At 37.0% G+C, this 17558-nt stretch overlaps 1 protein-coding gene across 1 annotated transcript in view; it reads right to left on the reverse strand.

Annotated features, from left to right (window-relative positions):
• CDK15 (cyclin dependent kinase 15) overlaps positions 1-17558 on the reverse strand; it is a 130451-nt gene that overhangs the window by 47477 nt on the left and 65416 nt on the right. The window contains exons 7-8 of the mRNA XM_007935095.1: positions 14754-14877; positions 13215-13335 (exon numbers count right to left, since the gene is read on the reverse strand). Coding sequence (XP_007933286.1) covers positions 13215-13335; positions 14754-14877 — 245 coding nt within the window. The remainder of the gene's footprint in view (positions 1-13214; positions 13336-14753; positions 14878-17558) is intronic.

Raw genomic sequence — 17558 nt, forward strand, 5'->3', positions numbered from 1 at the left:
GTACAGACAGCAGATATTTTAGCTCATCCAAGTTCATTAGCTGTCCATTTTATAAGGAGAGAAAGCACTGAAACTCCAAATCTAATGCTCTCGTTCACTGAGTCTTAGATGTTATCATTTGTAAGAGGCATCATTATTTTATGTACCATTAAGAAACCAAAGCCAAAATGAAACAAACAAAAAAAACCTCTGCAAATAAAATATGACACGATGACTGGAATGTTTATTTTATATTTATTTTAATAGTTGTTATCAATTTAACTTGACATAGATATTTTTATCATATGTCATACTTATATATGCAAAAATGAAACATAAAAACAAAAACAAAACTCACTGCCGTCGTGTCAGATCCAACTTACAGCAACCCCTCCTTGGGTTTCCAAGGCAGTATCACTACAGAAGTAGATTGTCCAATCTTCCTTCCCAGGAGTGGCTGGTAGGTTTAAACCATCAGCCTTCTGGTTAGCAGTCAAATGCCTTAGGCATAAAGTGAAATAAATTGGTTGCCAAATTGGTTTAGGTATTCCTAAAATATTTTTACATTCATCTTTCAACTCAGACTCTTTGATGTCTATGTTTACCTATGGTATCATCCACTGTGGCAAGTTTGATGATGTAGCATTTCTTAAAAGAATCTATAAAAGATCTAAGAGCCAGTAGTGCTGGGCTCCTAAAACGGATTAATAGAGTTAGCCTATTTCTGACTCCTACTTAAAGAATGTTGCTAAACATGTCTGATTCACTCTCTCCCCAAAACCATTTGTTCCTAAAGTCAAAAAAAAAAAAAGAAGAAGAAGAAGAAGCAGCAGCAGCAGCAGCAGCAGCAGCAGCTTTCTTGTCTGCAAGACTTTCTTCCAAGTCACTGACACCCATTCTACAAATTTTGATGCTGCCACATTTGATGTTCACACATATGCAGTGGTAACAATCATCACAAATTCAGCCTGTTTGGCTGCTATTGTAAGATACCACTGATTTTAGGTAGCATCCAGACTTAATAGGAAATGTGCATCTTAAAGTAAAATTTCAAAGGAATTCTTGCATATAAAAAAGTAGATCAAATAGAATAAAATAAATTTTTTTTTCTATGTGGCCAAGGAGAGGTCACTGTGAGTCGAATCAACTCGACAGCAGTGAGGGTTTTTTTTTTTTTTTTAATGTGGCCAAACCAGAGGATAATTTCTGAAAGATAGTAAGAAGTAAGAGTTATTACGTTAATAAATCAAATTTTTATTCTTATAAGACTTTTGAGTGCCAAAATGGTTCAGGTGACCAATCAATTACAGAGGTTATTCTTACAAGTTTCCATAAATTGTTTTGCCATTTGTATGCAGCATGATCAAGAAGGAATTATAAGCAAAACATTTTATTATAGATCATCATATCATTAAAGATTTATTATCAAGTTCATTTTAAATATGACACTTAATATTATTTGTGTGTATTAATTACATATGATACATTTTTACTTTCCCATCTGCCTATAGACACATGCTACTTAATTTACTTTAATTGTGTAAGAGAAGGCAGATTTCTTCACAAATTTAAAAATAATTTTTATATTGTGTCTAGTTTGGGGACAGAATATATATTAAAAGAAAGATCAAAATTTATGCGTCATCATGACAAAATAGACAAGTACTATTTTCATGACCTGACATTTGGTTTGCAGCTATAATAATCAATTGGCTAATTCTTAGAATTTTCTAAGAGAAGATACTAGACTGCAAGTTTTTTTTTCCTTCCTCAAACAACAGGTTTTTCCTTTTTTTTTAGAAAGCCAGTTCTCTTTATTGATTTTTGAAGTACAAGAGATATTTTGATGGGCAATACAAGAATATTAATCAGATGAGTGGTGTTGTTGTTGTTATGTGCCGTCGAGTCGGCCCCGACTCACAGCGACCCCTCCTTGGGTTTCCAAGGCAGTATCACTACGGAAGTAGGATTGCCCAACCTTCCTTCCGAGGAGTGGCTGGTGGGTTTGAACCGCCAGCCTTCTGGTTAGCAGTCAAGTGCTTTAGCCACTATGTTACCAGAGCTCCAAACTTACGAATCTGGTGAAGCGTATCTTGAAGTGAATTTTTGGAATTATTGTCATTTTTAAGCCCTTCATTAACTTGAATTTAAATATCCATGTTCTTTTTGCTTCCTGTCTTTAAACCAACAGATTAAAAAGATATAAGTTGTATAATATAATATGGAGGAGAATAAAAGTAATGGAAACTTTCCAGTGGTTAAAAACCATTTAGTGGTTGCTAAACCCAAAACCAAACCCACTGCCATCAAGTTGATTCCAACTCATAGGACCCTTGAGGACAGAGGAGAACTGCCCCGTAGAATTTCCAAACCTATAAATCTTTACGGAAGCACACTGCCTCATCTGTGTCCCCCATAGCAGCTGTTGATTTGAACCATCTACCTTTTGGTTAGCAGCCAAATGCTTTAACCACTATGCTACCAGAATATATTTCCTTGTTGCTGTGTTGCTGTTGTTAGGTGCCATTGAGTTTTGACTCAGAGACCCTATGTACAACAGAAGGAATCACTGCCCAATCCTGTGCCTCCACGCAATTGTTGCCATGCTTGAGCCCATCATCACAGCCATTGTGTCAATTCATGTTGTTGAGGGTCTTCCCCCTTTTCACTGACCCTGTACTTGACCCACCATGATATCCTTCTCCAGGGACTGGTGTCTTCTGACAACATGACCAATGTATGAGTGCCAAAGTCTGGTCCTTTTTACTTCTAAGGAACATTCTTTCTGTATTTCCTCCAAGACAGATTTGTTCATTCTTCCAGCAGTCCATCATACCGTAAATATCCTTTCCCAGCACCACGTTAAATATCCTTTGCCAACACCACAGTTCAAAGCCATAAATTCTTCTGCAGTCTTTCTTATTCATTGTCCAGCTCTTATATGCACATGAGGCTACTGAAAATGCCACAGCTTGTGTTAGGTGCACCTTAGTCTTCAAAATGACATCTTTGCTCTTAAACACTTTAAAGAGGTCTGTTTGTAGCAGATTTGCCCAATGCAATAGGTCGTTTGATTTTTGACTGCTGTTTACATAGGTGTTGATTGTGGATCCAAATAAAATTAAATTCTTGACAAATTCAATCTTTTCCCCACTTATCATTATAGTGTTTTTTAGTCCAGTTGTAAGGGTTTTTTTGTTTTCTTTATATTGGGGTGCCATCTATACTAAAGGCTATATAGTCTTTGATCTTCATCAGTAAGTGCTTCAAGTCTTCTTCACTTTCAGTAAGTTGCATCATTTGCATATCACAGGTTGTTAATGATTCTTCCTCCAATCCTGATGCCACACTCTTCTTCATATTACCCACCTCTTCGCATTATTTGCTCAGCATACATGTTGAATAAGTATTAAACAAACAAACAAACCTGCTGCCGTTAAGTTGGATCCGACTCATAGTGACCCCTCCTTGGGTTTCCGAGGCAGTATCACTGAGGAAGTAGATTGCCCAACTTCCCTTCCGAGGAGTGGCTGGTGAGTTTGAACCGCCAGCCTTCTGGTTAGCCAAATGTCTTAGGCACTATGCCACCAGAGCTCCTTGAATAAGTATGGTAAAAGGATATAACCTTGAGGCACACCTTTCTTCATTATAAACCATGCAGCATCCTCTTGTTCTGCCTGAATAACTGCCTCTTGGTCTATGTACAGGTTCCTCGTGAGCACAATTATGTGCTCTGGTATTCCCTTTCTTCACAATGTTATCCATAATTTGTTATGATCCACACAGCTGAATGTATTTGTATACTCAATAAAACACAGGTAAAAATCTTTTTTGGCAGTCTCTGCTTTCAGCCAAGATCCATTTGCCATCAGTAATGATATCCACCATTCCATGCCTTCTGAATGCAGCTTGAATTTCTGGCAGTTTCCTATCAAAATACTGCTACAACTGTGTTTGAATTATCTTCAGCAAAATTTTATTTAAGTGTGATATTAATGATAAGGTTCAATAATCTCCACATTTTGTTGGTATGGGCACAAAGATGGATCTCTTACAGTCAGTTGGTCAGGTAGCTGTCTTCCAAATTTCTTGGCACGAAAGAATGAGTGCCTCCAGGGCTGCATCCATTTGTTGAAACATCTCAATGGGTATTCCATCAATTCCTGGAACTTTTTTTTGTGTGTGCGAATTTCTCCAGTGCAGCTTGGACTGCTACCTTCAATACAATTCTTGATCTTATGGTACCTCCTGAAATGGTTGAACATCAACCAATACTTTTGGTACTGTGACTCTGTGTATTCATTCCATCTTCTTTTTATGCTTCCTACATCATTCAATATTTTGCCTATAGAATTCTTCAATATCACAACTCATATGCTAACAAGGAAGACAAATTAATATTACTGTTATTCAAATTTTACACAACAACCACTAAAGCCAAAGATGAAGAAATTAAAGATTTTTACCAACTTCTGCAGTCTGAAATTGACCAAACATGCAATCAAGATGGATTGATAATTACTGGATTTTTTCAATTGGAATGGGAAAGTTGGAAATAAAGAAGAAACATTGGTAGTCAGAAAATATAGCCTTGGTGATAGAAATGATGCCAGAGATAACAGAATTTTGCAAGAACAATGACTTATTCATTGCAAATATCTTTTTCCAACAACATAAACAACGAGTATACATGTGGACTTCAGCAGATGGAATACACAGAAATGAAATCCTCTACATTTGTGGAAAGACCCTATGTACATCATACATGGAGAAGCTCAGTATCATCCATCAGAACAAGGCCAGGGGCTGACTGTGTGTTATACACCACAAATTGCTCATATGCAAGCTTAAGTTGAAGCTGGCTGAAAAAAATTAAAATGAGTCTACAAGAGCCAAGATATCACCTTGAGTATTCTTGGTTGCTAGCAACAGTCAGCTAAGAGATACACCAACTAAGAAAGCAAGTTGGTGAAAACCATCAAATGGTTTCCACCTACCACTCCTAAGGCTGTCTCAATATGTATTTGGAAGGTCTCATACCACTCCATTTTGAAGTGATGTGTATGTGTGTGTGTATGTGTAAAACATATATGTAATTGTTTTATTGACTGATTATAATATAGAAGTGAAAATGTAATGACTTTTAAAGAATTAAATCCACCCATCCCCAAACACCTTCCAGAAACCCCAGGAATTCACTAACCATTGGAAAATGTCTCCTGATGTATTTCAAACAAGGGTGGAAAAGCACAGCCATCCCAGGTTTAAACCTGCATTCCACATCCCATCTTCCCTCTCCTCTGCAAAGGCTTTCATGTTCTAGAAAATTTTGCTGTCTTTCATGGTGTCTTTTCACACTGGTCATTAAAAGGAACTAAGAAGGAAGTCTTTTTGCCACACAATATCTTAGTCTTTTAGCTTCTATACCCCTAAGGCTGTGTACCAAGTTATATAAAATATATTAGAGAAAACTAGACAATGCATGCCATTTATGCAAGTACTACAAATTAAAAGATATTTGTGTTATGGAGATAAAATGCTAGCATTTGGTTGGAAATTCTCCATTTGCCTTTGGATGGATGCCATAAAGGCATTCTTTTGAGTCTTTTTAAGCTTCACTTAGGGACAGGATGAGACCTTCCTTACCTAAGAAATCTAGAGTCTAAACTTATTCATTTATTTATATATTTTTTTGTGTATGTGTGTTTAGTAGTCTCAACATTTACAACACTTACAAGACAGACAAAATTCTTAAATCATGTACATTTCAGCACATGGAATCCTCTATAAATATCAATGTATTGATAGGAAAATGCACTGTTCACCTTAAGTTTGGAAGATGGAAGACATTTTATAGGTATAAACATTGCTTTTTAAACACTATACAATTCATCTTCCTTTTATTATTATTTGTTCTTCAGAACTCTTTTGATTTATTTGTATTTGCTTCTTAAGTTTAAGAATACAAGTCTTGTGGCTATCATCTATCTTGCCCACCCCAGACTAGCCTTAAGCAAACATTTTAAATATTCTGAACATTCAGGTCCAGATAGAGAACCAGTTCCTATTTCCTTTTATTCCTCTTTTTGTTCTTAAATCTTCATTCCTGTGGCTCTTCCTACCCTACATATCTTAGACTTCTCTGAGAATTTCTGCTCTGTGGAGATACCTTTGGGGCAGCCCAGGTAGATGAAGGGGAACTTCACACGTAGGGGAAAAAAAAGACCGGGTGGCATCAAACAGTGACTCCTTCCAGAAGGGAGAGATGCACTGGGTCATTTTATTGCACCAACTGTGGTTCTTCAGTCAAGTCAGAGGAAGCAGCTTACATGTTTTTTTTTATTTTTAATTCCTGGCACTCTGAACTCTTCTCTGTTCTGAGCATGAACAAATTCTTCCATAAGAGAGAAAAAGATTTTTCAGATTCCTTAGGCAATCCCGGGGGAAATAAACCACCTCAGGAGTTTTAGGTTTTTCAGAGGTGCATATAAAAAATGTTACTGGGAAAAATGAATCAATATTTCATTTTTCTCCAGTGAAATTAATTCAGAAAAACACAATATATGGCAGTGACATGGCATTTCAAATTGCTTTTCTGAAAGCTACTCTTTATATTTGGAAGTTGGCAGCAAGAAATCCGGCTGTGAAGAATTTCTTAAGCGGGAGCAACTTTCAGAGGTGCTAAAACCATCAGCTCTGAATTCAGTTCTGAATAAAGAACTTTATGTACCAAAATAAATCCTTCTTTAAAACCCAGTGGAGTCATTCTAAAACATTGAATTGTTTTTTTTCCATTAAAGTCCCTTATAGAATCTTTTACGATTTGAAAAGATAGCAGTATGAGAGAAAAAAAGATGTTAAAAGATTGGAGGATGTTAGTTGTAAGTGTTGGGAATACCAGTGTGTTTTATTTACATGTTTTCTATAATCTGTTCATTTGTTCTGGGCCCCCCACTGGTACAACTGCTACCAGTGCTCATTGTAAATGAGAGGCTCCTACTTACAAGTTAAAATTATAATTGGTTTCTTTAAAACAAAGATTCTAATGCTTAACCCTAGTCATCTGCCTCCTGCAAAGGCATTCAGTTTGGACCCTATGGGGTTGCGTAACCTAGCAAAACAGGATTATATTTTTTTCCTTCTCTTCCTTTGCCAATTGGAAATCTCCTTTCTCAGTTTTCTTATAATCACTCAGAAAGCAAAAAGAAAAAAAGGGGAGAGGGAAAGATCCCGATGTAAATATCTAATATCTAGCAATTAGTTTAAGAATGAACACACACAGAAAACCCACTGGAAGATGGCTATTGTTCTATTCTACGTTACTTTTTGAGTTTTACCAGGTAAACAACAAAGATAATGAAATGAATGAAAGTGATAAGCCAAAATAATTTTGACTTATAGTATGAATTTTTATTTTGTAAATGTCATTGTTATTCATGGTTACATTAATGAAATATTTTTCAGTGGAATAAATATATTTTCTTTTTTTGGTATATGTAGTAAGATGGGCTCATATAAGTGAGGTTGCTTTGAATTAAATCAAACTTGACAGCACCTAACACCAACAATAGTAAAAAGGCAAGGGATAACACAGTTGAAGAGAGACTTAAAGAACTGGTAGATGAGGTGAAGAAATTGCCAAGAATACAGCACAGAGCATTAAGGAAATATGAAAGATAGAATGAGATATAGGTAATAGAAAGGTAAGGTCTACTAATCTTTAATTCGAGTCCCAGAAAGAGAGAATAGAGAGTGGAAAAGATGCAATAATTAAAATTATTGTGAAGGTTATAATGAATTTATAATTAGAAGAAGTACAATATGTATCAAGCAAGGCAAGTAAAAAAAGAAATCTATATGAGACATATCATAGAGAAAACTACATAATAACAAGGCAACAACAACAAAAAAAAATCTTAAAAGTATCCAGAGAGAAGTGAGAGATTACCTACAGAAGAAACACAATTAGATTAAGAACAAACTTCTCAACAGTGAAAACGGAAAACGGAAAGCAGGGGAATTATAACTTCTAAATTCTGAGGGAAAATAAATGTCAAATCTAGAATTATATCCCTGGTAAAACTAATTTTCAACAATGAGAGTTTATTTTCAGAGATAAACAGAGAATTTGCCACCAACAGGCCTACACCAAAGAAAATTCTAGAAGATATACTTCAGAAGAAAGGAAAATTATTCCAGAAATAATGACTAAAGTACAAGAAGGAACAATGGATAGTTTTAAATTTATTTGCTCTTAATTTAAACCTCCAAATAAATTTATAGCTTCAAAATAAACAAAGCCAAAATAGAAGAATCACGACAAATCAATAATGTAGTGGAAGATTTCAACACACCTTTTACTGAGAGGAGCTCTGGTGGCATAGTGCCTAAGGCACTTGACTGCTAACCAGAAGGCTGGCAGTTCAAACCCAGCAGCCACTCCTCGGAAGAAAGGTTGGGCAATCTACTTCAATAGTGATACTGCCTCAGAAACCCAAGGAGAGGTCATTATTAATTGGATCTGACTCGATGGCGGTGTATAGAAGTCTAATGGTTCAAACCTACCAGCCACTCCTTGGAAGGAAGATTGGCCATTCTACTTCCTTGGAGATACTGGCTTGGAAACCCAAGGAGGGGTGGCTATAAATAGGATCCAACTTGACAGCAGTGAGTTTGGTTTGTTTTTTTGTTTTTTATTGAGAGGTAAAACAGACTAAAATGATATAAAGATTTGGGTAACAAAATTAACAGCTTTGAACATATGTAAAGCCCTGTACTCAACAATCAGGGAATGTACATTCTTCTCATACATACATGAAATACTTACTAAATGATCATATGCGAAGCCAGTGCTTTTTGCATTATTTTTGGTGCAAACCAGGTTTTTCTCAAATTTGGGGTAAATGTTCATTTTGATATCATTTAAATTTCTGGAAAAGTGGTAAGAATAGTAGAAAGAACTCTCTTATATCTTTCACCTAGCTTCATTAATTCATCATTTTCTTTATCTATCTATCTACCTACCTATTATTTTTCAACACAGGAGAGTAAGTTGCAGATATTATGACTCTTCACCTTTAAACATGTCTGTGTATATTTCCTAAAAACAAAAGCACTTACTTACAGACCATGATACAATTATTAAAATCAGGAAATTTAACATTGACCCAATTCCACTATCCAATCTGTTGTTGTTGTTAGGTGCCGTCCAGTTGTTTTTGACTCATAGCGACTCCATGCACAGCAGAACGAAACACTGCGGGATCCCGCACCAGCTCCATGATCCTTGCTATACTTAAGCCCATGTCACAGCCACTGTGTCAATCCATCTCCTTAATCTAATCTACATCTAATCTAATCTAATCTACAGTCCTTATTTAAATTTCACCTATTGTCTCAATAATGTTCTTTACAGCTCCATTTTCCCCCACAATCCAATCTGGGCCTTAGCATTGCATTCATTTGGCTTGTTTCTTTAGTCTTTTTTAATCTGGAATGTTCCTCGGTGTCTCTTGGTCTTGTAAAACCTCAAGCCTTTTAAAGACTGCAGTTTAGGGCTTCCACAGCATGTCCTTCAAACTAGGTTTATCAATGTTTCCTCATGATTAGATTCAGGTTATTTTTGTTTTCTAGGACTACCACAAAATTGTGTTACTAATCAGGGAAATGTAAATTAAAATTAAAATGAGAATTGATAATACTCCCTCCAGAATGACAATTAAAGAAATTGAGCAATACCAAATAAATCAAGGAATTCTCATAAAATGGTGATGAGAATGTAAAATGTTATAACCATCTTGGAAACAGTGTAACAGTTATCAACTACCACTGGCCATATGCATAATCTGTGATTTAATAGTTCCACTCCTGGGTGGAGAATCTTCTCCCTGTGTACCAGGAAGCAGGTGCAGAAATGTTGATAGCAGTGTTATTCATAACTACCAAAAATGAAAAGTAATCCAAATCCCAACAATGGTAGAGTTGATCATTGATCACTACATATTCGTGCAAAGGAGAACTAAATAGCAATGAAGTAAAAGTAAATGAAGTACAAATACACAATTCAACTGGAATGACTCTCACTAACATAATTTGGGTTGAAAGAACCAAGTCACAAAAGACCACTTATAGAGTGATTCCATTTGAATAAATTAAAAAATAGGTGAAACTATTTTTCTGTAGGGATATGACTGTAGATAGTAAAACTATAGAGAAAAGCAAGGAATGACCATGATGAAAGATAAAATAGTGATTACCTATGGCCAGGATCTGGGAAAGACATCAGAGGAATTACTAAGGTACTGGCAATAATTTATTTTATAATCTGAGTTCATGGTTTTTACTTTATTATTATTAAAAACATACATATGTACTCAAACACCCTTTAGATGTATATTTAGATGTATATTTCCCAATTAAAAAAGAAAAGCCTAAAAATTAAAGCAACATGGGGCAAACTTTAGACTTTTAGTAAAGCACTACAGGATATGCTGCCCTACAGGTAAACAGGTTAAAAAAAGTCTAAGGAAGGACAGAATGAAGGTATGAATAAAATAGAAAATAGAGATGAGCAATAGAGAGGATCAACAAAAGCTCAAAGTGTTCCCTTTGACAAAACTCTCCCGGGCAATAAAAAAGGAAATATTCCCCAACTCTTCCTATAAGGACAGAATAATCTTGATACCAAATCAGACAACAATATTATAAGATATGAAAACTATAGGCCTAAACAGAGATGAAAAAAATTCTACACAATATGTTAGTAAATGGGATCCAATGTTGTATAAAAAAGGTCATACATCATGACCAAGTTGGGTTATGAAGTTTTTGCTACATTAACCAAAAGCCAAACTCAGTGCCGTTAAGTTGATCCTGGCAGCACTCAACCAAAAATGGAACAAAAGATATGGACAGATATGTCATAGAAGATAAACACAAATGGCAAATAATCCATCAAAAGATGTTCAACTTCATTATTAATTAGAGAAATTCAAAGTAACATTACAATATGATACTGTTCTACCCGCTTTATTAGCAACAATTAAGAAATTCGATATTATAACATTGGTGAGGACGTAGATAATGGGACTATAATACATTGCTGGGCATGAATAAGGAGCACTGGCGGCCCAGTAGTTAAGTATTTATCTGTTAACTGAAAGGTGAATGATTTGAACCCACCAGCTGCTCCATGGAAGAAAGATGAGGCAGTCTGCTTCCATAAGATTACAGCCTTGGAGGCCCTGTGAGACAGTTCTACTCTGCCCTTCATGTCACTATGAGTCAGAATTGACTTGATGGCAACAGGTTTTGGCTTCAATGGGGTATAAGCTGTTAAAACCACTTTGGAAAACAAACTGGCACTATTTTATGAAGCTGAATATTCATATACCCTGTGACATAGCAAATCTACTCGAAAGTAAATAAATACATATATGGAGCTCTGGTGGCGTGGTGCCTAGGGCATCTGACTGCTAACCAGAAGGCTGGAGGGTCAAATCCACCAGCCACTCCTCGAAAAGAAGATCGGACAATCTACGTAGTGATACCGCCTAGGAAACCCAAGGAGGAGTTGCTATGAGTCGACTCGACTCGATGGAGTGAGTTTGGTTTTATACAGAGAGAGAAATCCTTAAATATAAATACCAAGAGTGTTCATTATGGGGAAAAAAATAAACCTGAATGTTCATCAACAGAAAATAGCTACACAGATAAGCATGGATGAATCTTAAAAAATATTGAGTAAAAAAAAAAAAAATCACAAAAGACTAAAAGCAATGCAATATCATTTTTATAATAGTTCAAAAGCAGATAAAACAAAACAACATGTAATTTAAAATACACAAAAAAATGTAAAAATACTATTTTTAAAAGGGGTAAGGGAAGGATGACCAAAATTTCAGGGTAGATGTTACTTTTGCTGGAGGGGCAGGGCCATGCAACAGTGTAGATTATGTTGTAGTTCTGATGTTCGGTAGCGAGTTCCTGGAGTTCTCTTTACTATGCTTCTGAATTTACATCATGGTTTCTTAATCTTGACACTATTGACATTTTGGGCTGGATAACTCCTTGTTGCTGGGAGCTGTCCTTTGCACTGCAGTATGTTTAGCAGCGTGCTGGCCTGTACCCACTAGATGCCAGTAGCATCCCTAAACCAGTTGTGACAACCCCCTAAAAAGTCTCTAAACATTGCCAAATGTCCCCTGGGGAGCAAAATTGCCTCTGGTGGAGACCCACCAGTCTGTATGTAATGTTTTAAATGTTTAAAATTTTAAATGTTTAAAATTTTCCATAATAAAAAAAATAAATAAATGTTTAAAATTTTCCATAATAAGAAAAATTTTAAGTGATGGGCAAAAGTTTCACCCTGTCTGGGAAGCATGAGTAGGAAATGATCATTAATAGCTGAGAAATCCAGAGGTGCTGTTGGCCTTTGAAGTGACAGTGCAGGGCGTTGTGCACTGACAGTTTCAGGAGGGTTTTGACTAGCAGGTGATATTTCTAGAAATGATACTATGTATCAGGAGCTCAAGGACTCCATATACATGGAAGGAAAATTTCTGCAGCCTTTCTTAATTCTTTGGGAAATCCAAAAGCTTACTTTAACCTTTTAGAACACTGATGCATAATTTTTTAAAATAAAACTATTATTTATTTATTTTTTATAAAACCAAAACTTTTTGTTTATATAGCTCCTTTCTTCTAAAGAACTAAAAGAGGCCCATATATTTTATTATATTTAATCCTTAGAGTAAGTAGCCCTGGTGGTGTATTGACTAAGGCCTGCTAACCAAAAGGTCTGTGGTTCAAACGCCACCAGCTGCTTTGTGGAAGAAAGATGGAATATTTAACTGTAAAAATTCATAGAATGACTGCAAACACTAAACAGTTCACATTTCTGTGCACAATTTTAGTGATTGTCATTATCAGAACTATTATTAAAAATGTAATATGGATGATAAAACAACAATAATAATCTGTCACAGATGAGATGACTTACATTTTCTTGGTACTAGTTCTTACCATGAGAGCTCTGTTAGCTTAGTACCTAAGGCGTTTGACTGCTAACCAGAAGGCTGGTAGTTCAAACCCACCAGCCACTCCTCGGAAGGAAGGTTGAGCAACCTACTTCCGTAGTGATACCTCCTTGGAAACCCAAGAGGAGGCGTCGCTATGAGTCGGATCCAACTCGATGGCAGTGAGTTTGCTTTTTTGGTTTTTGGTTTAGTTCTTACCATATGTCCAGCTCAGAGGAATATTCTGTGGCTCCCAGTAAGGCATCTGGAGGGCGGTACCAGAGGGTCACAACTTCTGAAGAATATGTCTGGCTGGGAATGGACTTGGCCCGAGCAAGACCTGTCAAAGGTGACAAGTACAGAACCCTTTGTCCTGGGTGTCTTGAAATATAGTGGTGCATTCTACCAAGGAAGATTGTAAGTGGTAAACAGCATTTTTAAGTAATTCACAAACTTTAAATAGGACCACTCAGCTATTTTGCCCCTTGTGTACCATTTCATCAAGGGAATTTCTTAATCACTGACCGGCTTTGCAACTAGATGTGGCTTTCTAGGCAGCTAGGTGTGGTCAGGTAAATGAGCTCTTGCCTGTAAGGTATGAGTATAAGTGATGTGTGACTTTCCAGATCATATCCTTAATGGATGAGTCAAGTGTTCTGCTTCCCTTTTCTCTTCCTCTGGGCTGGAATGAGCAGAGTCTTCTCGAAACAGGCAGTTGGAGCAATACCCTGAAGAGAGTGGGGCCTCATGACAAAAGGAGCCTGAGCCAAGACACCACAGGGCCACCATACAAACTCTAAGTTGCTTAGGTTGGACTTTATCTGAGAGGAAGTTAAACTTTTAAATTATTTAACCCCTCTAGTTTTGAGTCTCTATTACAGTGACTGAATTTTATTCTAATATGGCTGCCCTTTATTTTTGCAGTCCAGGAATAACCAGTTTAGGGGATAGAGTGGGGCTGCTAATTAAAATCAGTTAGTTTTTAAGACCTTATGAGTGTCTATCAAGGGCTCTTCTGCAAAATGAGTTCATCTGTCAGCCAACCACTTATCTCATAGAATCACATGATCTAAAACTAGGAAGGACCTCAATAGATGAGTTTTCTATTGTGATGAATTGATAAATGGATGTCTGTTAAATGCTTACATGTCAGGATGAAAGCCACTGTCTCAGAATAAAGTGCTGTAGATATAGTACTACCATTTGACATATGTCAAACCAAGAGGAACGGTTCCTCAGCCCCAGGTAGAACTGTTTTCAGCCAATACTTATTGAGCACATACTGTGGTGCCTGACACTAAGGATGCAGTGATAAGAAAAAACAGGCCTAAACCTTGACCTCAAAATGTTTATAGTCTAGCAGAAGAGACAAAGTCATCACATGGAGATATCCTTTATCCTGTCATCCTCAGATAACCTTGTTCTATTCTGACAGAATTGTATATCTGCTTACATTTAGTGAAACCTACTAAGTACAATTTCCTCTACAGATATCACTATATTAAAAATGGTAGTGGCATATAAAAGTGCCCAAGTTTTGGGCATCTGATTGGACCAGGTCTTGACGGAATCCTTGGTAGCTACTAATGTCCCCGTTTCTTGCTTCACACTCCCTATATGGTAGTTTGATATCCCCACAAAGCATCATGTTCCCCTGGCCTCCAATTTTCAAAGGCTGGGCTTAGTCAATGCTTTACACATGTGCACACAAAAGCATCATTGTTCACAGCCCAGAAGGAGACCCGAGGGGCAACTTACCAAAATCAGCCAGTTTGAGCTCTCCCAGGTGACTGATGAGTAAGTTCTGAGGTTTCAGGTCCCTGTGAAGAACGTGTTGGTGGTGGATGTATGCCAGGCCCCGCAAAAGTTGAAACATGAAAAGCTGAAAAGAATGAACACCATACTAAGCAGATTTGAACCACTATGTGCTGATTCCCCCTCTAAATCAGAAACAGCCATCTGAAAGAATATAGTAAAAGTGTCTCTTGAGAAACTAAAAATAAATGAAGATTTTACATTCAGAGAGAGAGACGGAAACACACACACACACACACACACACACACACAAAAGGAAAGCCAAGCAACTAGACCATATTCTAAACAAAGGGATTCAGGCTTTTCCTGACATCTCATTTCTTTGATAATGAAGGAATTACCCTTCCTTAAAAATCTACAGTGAGCCTTTGAAGTTTCATTTGGAACACTAGTTATTGATTTCAATGTGAAAGATTTAAAAAGAAAATTTTTTTTTTCCCACCAATGAACTTGGCATTTAAGATCAAAGTTGACCTGGAAATTATATTCTAAGGTTTACAACTGCTTAAGTTTTCCAGGCTCTCTTTATATGAAACCTTTTAAAAACACAACACAAGGAGACCAGACTGGGAAATATATATTTAGATGGTATTAGGAAATAAAGGAATCATTATCTTTTTAAACCTACTTTTAAAGTCTTACATTCAAAGTTGAAAATAAGGGAAATACACAGTACAGATTAAGAGAAAAGAGAGACCAAAAGAAATTAGACCTCTCTCTACCTACCTCACCCCTAAAAATAAAGCTCAAAAGAGAAAGAGGGATAAATAGCAGAAGGAAGAATGAAAAAAGAGAAAAGAACAAACAAACAGGAAAAATACATTCTGGGACTAAATTTAAAAATGTTTCGTGTTGTTACGAGGCATGGAAACCAAAGACATCATTAAGTTCCCAACAATATGGAAGCGTAAGGAATAAAAGAATGCTTAGAGTTCCAAGTGTCTTTTGCTATTTTCCAGCGCCACTGGCAATTGAGAACTGAAACACCGACATTGGTGTTCACAAAGGCCTATGCCAACTGAGAATATGCTCTGGCAGTTTAGAGCAGAAAGGCAGCACCACACAGGCAAAAATGGCAGATGCAGATCTGTGTGGGTAGGTCCTCTTTTTCCATCACATCTTGGAAACTAGGAACTTCAGATACATAGAACCAGCACTGACTTAACAATGGCACGGAAACAATGGAGCCAAGTTAATGAGCAGCCTGGTCTGATACTGAAATAGGAGGCCGGGGAGTTTATCTACCACAAAACACCTGTGCCTGTGTATATTTCATGCTGGTCATACGTCAGGTTCACAAGCCATTTCAGACTGGTAATTTCTTGTGACCCTTACTTTCAAATGCTCAGTGTCTCTATGAGTCTCCCCAGTACTTTCACTCTGGTGTTTCAAACACATCCACTATTCATTTTTACCACTCGCTAAACCAGAGCACAAAATTCATATATTGACATTTAAACCCTCCGCTTGGTTATAAATATCAATGTTCATGGAAAAGATAATATAAAGAATCAACTTAAATTCCAGGTGAGACATAAGAAAGCATAGTATGTGCTTAAATGTATGTTTTTCAATGTGAAGGGAATAAAGAAAGAGGGGATTGGAGATAGGTGAGAGACAAAAGGTAGGAAAGTAGAGACAGGTGAGGGATAGAGATGAAAAAAGACAGGGGAAGACAGCATTTTATGCCTCTTCTATCTTTTATAATCCCCAATACAACCTTATGAGGCAGAGATGCTTGTTCTTACTTTGCAGATAAGAAAACAAAGTCCCCAAGAAACTTTAAAAACATGTCTAGGGAAAGTCAGGGCCAGGATTCAAATTCAGACCTGTCTGACTCTACTACACCCATCTAAAAATCTGGAGAAAAGACAGAAAATTAAAACATGACAGGGAAGGACAGAGTTGGCTGGCTGAGTCAGAGACAAGCTTCTTAATGGGTCAAACTGAAATGTCTTTCATGTCCCAAGTATAGATTGTGCTCACTAATTAGTCACACCCACCTCCTACCTTCTTGGTCTTTTATTCATGCACACATGTCTACAAGAATTTGTAAATGGTAAAGCACTGAGGTATTATGGTATGGTATCGCATAGCCACATTTCTCAAAACTGCAGTCTGTGCTGACTAACCTCACTACCCACTCACTCTTCAATCCCTTGCAACCTAGATTCTTCCTTTACCACTGCTGAAGCTTCACCAATTACTCCCTCATAATATTAGCAAATCCAATGGTGTTTTCTCAGTCAACATCAAGCCAGATGTGAGTGACTCTTTCCAGAAAGGCTTTCCATACCCTAGGGGTTGGCCCTGTTTCCAACACAGTGAAACTCTTGGGAGCAAAGTAATTCCACTGGGCTCATGCTGTCTAGGCTAGTAGTGCCTCAAAAACAGATGGGTCAGTACCTACTCCTCATAGGGAAGCCTGTGTCCTTCCACCCACCAGAGATCCTGGGACACATTGTATTAGAAATTTGAAACAGGCTAACCTCGCTCTGAGTCCCATCCTGTCTTCCTTGGACATTACTTGAAATATAAGCCTCTCTCATGAAACGTTTGCCCCATAAGCTCATTTCCATAGTGCTCTGTGCTTTCTCCCACTTAACTCAATATCCATTGTCCCTTCCTCTCCCATAATTTTTTGAGGTTCACCCTCTACTCTTCAGTCATGATTTTTTTGAAAAGTTCCTAAAACCTGACCTCTTCCTTCCAGGCTTTCCTTCTGGCTCCTTTTTTTTTTTTTTTTTT

The sequence above is a fragment of the Orycteropus afer genome, unplaced genomic scaffold, assembly GCF_000298275.1.
Source record: "Orycteropus afer afer isolate SDZICR_OR568_19922 unplaced genomic scaffold, OryAfe1.0 scaffold00002, whole genome shotgun sequence".
NCBI classification, from domain to species: Eukaryota; Metazoa; Chordata; class Mammalia; order Tubulidentata; family Orycteropodidae; genus Orycteropus; species Orycteropus afer.